The 6,415-nt window shown below is 31.8% G+C and overlaps 1 protein-coding gene across 1 annotated transcript; it reads right to left on the bottom strand.

Moving 5' to 3' along the window:
* Window positions 1-3,636: 3,636 nt before the first annotated feature.
* LOC120076762 (cytochrome b-c1 complex subunit 8-like) lies at window positions 3,637-6,182 on the bottom strand. The gene is made up of 2 exons (XM_039030664.1): window positions 5,836-6,182; window positions 3,637-3,992 (listed from the first exon to the last, which is right to left on the bottom strand). Exons 1-2 carry the CDS (start codon window positions 6,003-6,005, stop codon window positions 3,944-3,946), a joined length of 219 nt encoding a protein of 72 aa, XP_038886592.1. The 5' UTR covers window positions 6,006-6,182; the 3' UTR covers window positions 3,637-3,943.
* Window positions 6,183-6,415: the final 233 nt, after the last annotated feature.

The following is a 6,415-nucleotide window of genomic DNA, read 5'->3' as shown; positions in this document are numbered from 1 at the left end:
CACGAAATTTCTCTTGTGTTTTCCTAGACTTATTTGTGGGATTTTAATCGCTCAAAAGCCTAATCTTCTCCTAGACTTGGACGTTCCTGGGCCTCTTCCTCTTGCTCTGTTCTTCAGCTATAGATTGTATCAGGGAAACCATATTTCTAACCTGGTTCACATTGATGTCCCTAATTGAAAGTGGTCCAATTAGATAGTTTCCTCTGACTCCATGGAGGATCTTGGCATTTTGGCCCAAAATATTTCTGCTCGCAAAACTGAGGTGGATGACATGTTAAATTTTTTTCGTAGTGCTTTGGATGATCCTGATCGGGGTGGAAGCTTTAGTGCACAGGTTGGTAATGTAGATTATTGTTGATGACTACTTGTCTGCTTCTTCTCTGTAATTTTTTTTTAAGCATGGCAAAAAAAGAAGGGGAAGTTGAATATGAGATGGAGTTGTTTGGTGTTGGCCATGGCTGTTGCTTTAGTTGTGGTGGTTTTTGTTTTGTTTTATTTTTTATTTTTTTATTTTTTTTTTGTTCTATTTCTTATGCTATTGTGAATGGTGTGGTTTGCCTCTTAGACTGTTATGTTCTGTTTCAATAACATTGTGCTTATGCTTGTTTGACTATGTTGATTAATTCTATTTTTTATCAATGCTTAAAAAATATTGCCAAAGGGGGAGTTTGTTAGATATTATATGGTTGATAATATTTGTTTAACTATCACATATATTATCTGAATTGTCTTTGCATTTGTGGTTTTCTAGCAAAGGGATATTCTATGGAAATGCAGATTCTACAAAATACTTTCCTTATTAGGTTTTTCCTTCTATATCATCATTTGCCGATTCTTTTCCTTTTCAGTATGTGACTGCTATGGAAGTTAGGATTTGATTGTATGTGTTTCCGTTGTGCATATTTATAAGACAATTAGTCCTCAGGTTCGAGTTGACCATTTTATTTTGTGTGAAGCTCATGTTCGAAAGAAAACAACTTAGTGTGTTTTCGGTCAACATTGTAGTGTATTGACAGAATTGAGTTTCTTGAAGACGTACTTTGTGTTTCTTATATCGAGGGTAAGGAGAACCTTTTGAGAAGGGATTTTCAAGCTTAGGGGGAGCCTAAGCCATTCGAATAAAGGGGAATTTGTTCTTAGAAGGAAAGATACAACACGAGTGGGAATGAGTCTCACGACTTGAGGAGAGCTTAAATCTTATAGAGAGGGAGTCTCGATCTTAGAGGAAGCCTAAGATTTTTTTCACTGATAATACAACTTAGGGGGAGCCTAAGACACTGTGAGAAGGAGTCTCACACCTAGGGGGAGCCTAAATTATTAGTTGAGTGAAAAAGGTGTACAAGAGTCGCTGTAATCATGCATTTATTACAAATAAATATTGCATTGTAATTACTTATCATTGATATTAGTCATCTTTCTTCGGCACACTATCCCTTAGACGTAGGTGATCTATACCAAATTGAGTTACCAACCTTTGGTGTTATTTTATCTATTCTGCATATTTGATAATTTTCTTGTGGAATGCTATAATATTGCTTGTAACATAGTTAACTTGCAGTAGATACCTCCTTATCTTTTTTTTTTTTTTTTTTTCAGTATTATTATTAATTTCTTGATTGCTTTTTAGTTGAATTTATTTGAATGTAATTTTGGTTTAAATTACTTACTAGCAAAATGTGTATTCATTTGTTTAATTGGGCCTAGATTAGGAAAAAGTTTTAATTGGTTTGAGTAATCATATTCAGCCCCTCCAAGTTGTCATATCGATTTTACCTGATATGTTAGAACAAATATATTTTTAAGAATATTGATAAACTAACTTAGATGTAATTTACATGTCTTAAAAATCATATAAAAAATACAATTAATTAAATTAAGATATACCATCAAAATTAGATTAAAAGATTTGAATACATAATAAAACCAATGTCGAAACCTAAATCAGACCATCAAATGAAACACAACTCCATATCAAAACAAAACAAAAATAATAAAAATAACTCTCACCATAACATAATTAAAATCATCTCACCATAACATAATTAAAATCACGGTTTATCAGTTACATAAATTATATACTTTACTTTAAATAAAATATTCCAATTTATTGATATACAAAAGACAAAATATATCAATTAACTAACATACTAATATGTCAGACATAATATACAAATAAAGGTAAAGTTAAAATAATTAAAAGAAAAATCAGATTTAAATTTTTATTATATTTGCAATTTTAAAAAATATTGCTAAATTTACAAATACCCTTATGTACTTATTTTTGCTATCCATTACAATTTCGCTTTCTAAAATCAACCAATACAGAATTGATGACCACAAACTTTCAATTTTGGTATTTAGTTGGTCAGAAATAGTCACATAAATATTTTTTTAAAACTATCAAATCTATTAAACATATAATTACCAACGAAAGAGTTATGTTTATATCAATTTTAAACCCTTTCAATATTGCACTTTAAACTTAAATTTAAGCAAATTGCATTTCAAACTTAGATAAATATTGCCATTTTGACTTTAAATTTAAAATGTGTAAAAACCACACAATTAAAATTAAAAGTTAGTGGACAAATATAAAAAGTCGAATCGAGGGTAAAGATCACAGTATTTAATTAAATTTAAATTTTAATTTGATAAAACAAAAGTTCTAAAGGTAAAAAAATGATACAATCTTATGGGCTTAGGACAATTGAATTTTCCATTTTGATAACAATAAATTTTCATTTTATGCATCAACTAAGTTGGTAGAACAACCAGTTGATAAATGTAAAAGTTAAAAGACTCCAACTATTTTACCCCTTTATTCTACAGACCTCTGATGAAAAATGGTGGACTCAGAGTGCAACAAAAAATTAAAAAATCGAAAAACCAAACCAATCCAAATCAATTCAATAATTTGATTTGCTTTTTAGTATAAAATTGAACATATTAATTTGTATTTAGAAAAAAAAAAAAAAATTGATTTGAATCATTTTTTTATTTGAAAAATCAATCAAAATCGAACCAATCCAAGTATGAATATACCCTTAAAAATAAACTTTAACATTAGACATCTTTTAATCTTTTAATTTATGATGCATATATATTTGTTGTTTAAAAAGAAAGACTAATTATTATGACACTCATATATTTTTCGTTCAAAAAAGTGTTAAAAAACAAAATAAAAAAGTCAAATTTCAATCAATAAAAGAAGATATAGACCCAATTCTAACCCGGAATTAGCAAAAGAACCAATTTAAAACAAAAGTAAAAATAAAAATAAAAACTCGAAAGAAAACAAAAACAACTAATCTATATTGATTGTGCTCTTAAATCCTTCTTTGTAAAACTATTGGTTTAATTTAATCGACTTCTTGATTAGCTCAAAACCAACCAAACCGAACCGGTATCACCTAGAAGGCCCATATAAAAATATGAGATTGGATGTCACTCTCATGATTCTCACTCTTCCGAAATGACATCCAACCAATAACCCTTCAACAAAAAATCAATGCTCTCATTGGATCTCTTCCATCCGTATGCTATGCCAGTGTATCGATTTTCACGAATTAGGAAAACAATAGAGAGGATGAAGTTAATGATTACGAGAAATAGAAAAGGGAGAAGAGATTAATAGGGTGGCTTTAGTCATACTCTGATATCATGGAATATAATCGGAGTCCAAAGTTTGGGTGATTTTGAGAAGTCTCCACTCTGCAGGAGGAGCGCACCATTCCAATGCATGTAACACTGATCGTTTTATAATAGTAATCACAAGACAAAAAATTTGTTGTAATTTATTCCAGCAAACAAGCAAGAAAATGTTCCTCAAAATAAAAGCACATTCTCATAGTCTAAGAAATCAGAGCTCCATTTGCGAAAAAACCGTGAGTTCAAAAGTTCTTCAAGGTAGATGATGGATGGCGTACCCAGGGACCAGGGCCGCTCAGTACCTGTGAGACAACTTTTCATTCTCCTTGTACTGCTGTGCGTACCTGCATCCATTTGCACACATGATGCCTTTAATGCGTGGGAGATCAACATTAAGAACCACAGGGGAAAAAAAGTTTACAAAAGGATATACTTCCACATGTTCATCAACCATAGTGTCATTTTCCACCAATCAATCAACTAATACAGGTCATTTATCTTATACATGTATATGCAAACGATACTTCAATCAAACTTCAGAGAAGGGGGAAAAAAGGAAAACACAACATGAATAAGAATTAGGTCTTGTCTAATGCTAACACTGCATGATACACTTTTTACATATTGATGCATCATGCACACTTCAAAGAAAAAGAAAAACTTTAGACTCTGTTTGATATTCATTTAGTTTTTCTAATTTCTATTTTTAAAATTAAGAAAGGTGAAGGTAAAAATCTTCCCAGAAAGTTGTTAGAAAACGAGCATTGTTATGGTTGTGCTCATTCCCATCTAGAGCTCAAAAATACTTAAATACGAAGTTTTCTCAGGCATGATAATAGTCATTTCATCATTCTACTACAAAAATGTTATTCTTACGTCTCACTTAAATAACAATAATACAAAGCATGAATTAGTCATCACATTATCATCCAATATTAATTTTTTATTGTCTTTTAAACCTCTTAACTGGATCTATTCTTTTATTTTTTTTAATGGAAACAAGACTATTCATCGATATAATGAAAGAGTATATTCTATAATATATGAGGGGAGGGTAACTCTTAATGTCTAATCTATAATTTATCGAAAAAATTATAACTTCCACCCTATGCGCTACAGAACTAATTTTGCTCTTTAATGGTAAAATGCATGAATTAAAGACAGAACATAGCAATTAAAGTGCTTTTTTTTTCTTTTTTCTTCGGATGTTCCTTTTTCAGTCCCTTAAATGATTAATGACCTGCTCCTCACAAACACATCATAGAGCACTACTATGTATTTTATAACATATTGCATTAGGGATCGTCGTGTATATCTTAGCCCCAATGTGATTGTCATCTCTACCGCAATCTTTATTTTTTTTTTTCATTTTTCTCCATTCCACCGCAATGTTCATGAAAAAGAACAACTAGAAAAATGAACATCGCGATAGAAATGACCATCATATTAGGGTTATGACAAACATGAGCATCCCTAGCACTATACTTATAGAACTGTTAGTGAGCTTCGACGCAAGCAAAATGTTATTGTGGAGGCAGGTCATTAATCATAAAGGTATCCGTGAAAGGATCATCCATCCTAAAACATCGCAATTAAAACTATAGGGGAAGGGTGATTAAAGATCTGATTGACATGACCTAGGAACAATTTCAGTCAAGTGAAGCAACGCCTATACTTTTAATAAAATTAAAAAAAACAAAAACAAAAACCACAGAGCTTTCTATTCCATTCCAAAGATTAATCAATCCAACCTGAAACCACTATGCGCAATAAGATGAAATCTATCAAAATATTTGCCCTCAGTTCCAGGTGAAATTCGTATATGCGAATATTTCAAATATAATGGCTTTGGGGGAAATATTTCACCTACGATCTTAAGGCTGGTCCAGAAAAGACCAAATCATGACAAGAATTCCACGTCAGTGAAATTATGCATTTCCACTTTGAATCTGATTAAGATATAAAATCTCATCTATATTGGACCCAACCAGGTGTTATCGAAAGACAAACCTTCAAGCTCATCGAGAAACCAATGATGACCGGATTGTTCTTTTTCCCTTTTTTTTTTTAATGATAATAGTTTGAAATATGAAAGGAGGAAACCATCGACAAACAAACCCTAAAATCGAAATTTCAAAAATAAGGAAAATAAGGAAATGAACAAGGAGATAAAAAAAAAAAAAATACGTGTAGGTGCCGACTACGGGGGTAATTAGAAGGGCGGCACTGATCCAGTTCTCGGAGATCTTATGGTGAATCTTGCCGGGCAAGTCGTTCCATAACCCGGTCATGATCTTCTGCTGGAACGGCGATAAAGCGTAGATCACAGCCTTCATCCGAACCGGTTGCTTCCCCATGGCAATCCTAAATCTTCTTCAAACGCGGCTATCGAATGCCTCAGGCGAATATGATGAAGATGACGGCTTCTCGGTCGAAAGGGGTCGGCTCTTGTTCCCAAATCTAAGCTAGACTCTTCTACGAGAACTGCGTATTTCAATACTAACATTCACCGTTGGATTTTCCCCCCATCGGACGCTTCACAAAAAGAGAGAGAGAGAGAGAGAGAGAGATTTTGAGAAATTTGTATAAATCAAAATTAAAAATGATTACTTTTTTTTTTTAATCTTCTCCTTTCCACTTTTCTCTAAATCCTACTTGGAAGAGTTATAATATAATTTTTATTGTTATTTTAGAAGGATTTCAGAAGAGATGATTTTACTATTTTGAGTTAATAATATGAACCATTTTTATTTATGTGGTTTGGAGT

Source organism: Benincasa hispida, chromosome 4, assembly GCF_009727055.1.
Source record: "Benincasa hispida cultivar B227 chromosome 4, ASM972705v1, whole genome shotgun sequence".
Lineage (NCBI taxonomy): Eukaryota > Viridiplantae > Streptophyta > Magnoliopsida > Cucurbitales > Cucurbitaceae > Benincasa > Benincasa hispida.
The sequence above is the reverse complement of the archived record's forward strand: the minus strand, read 5'-3'. Positions and strand labels throughout refer to the sequence as shown.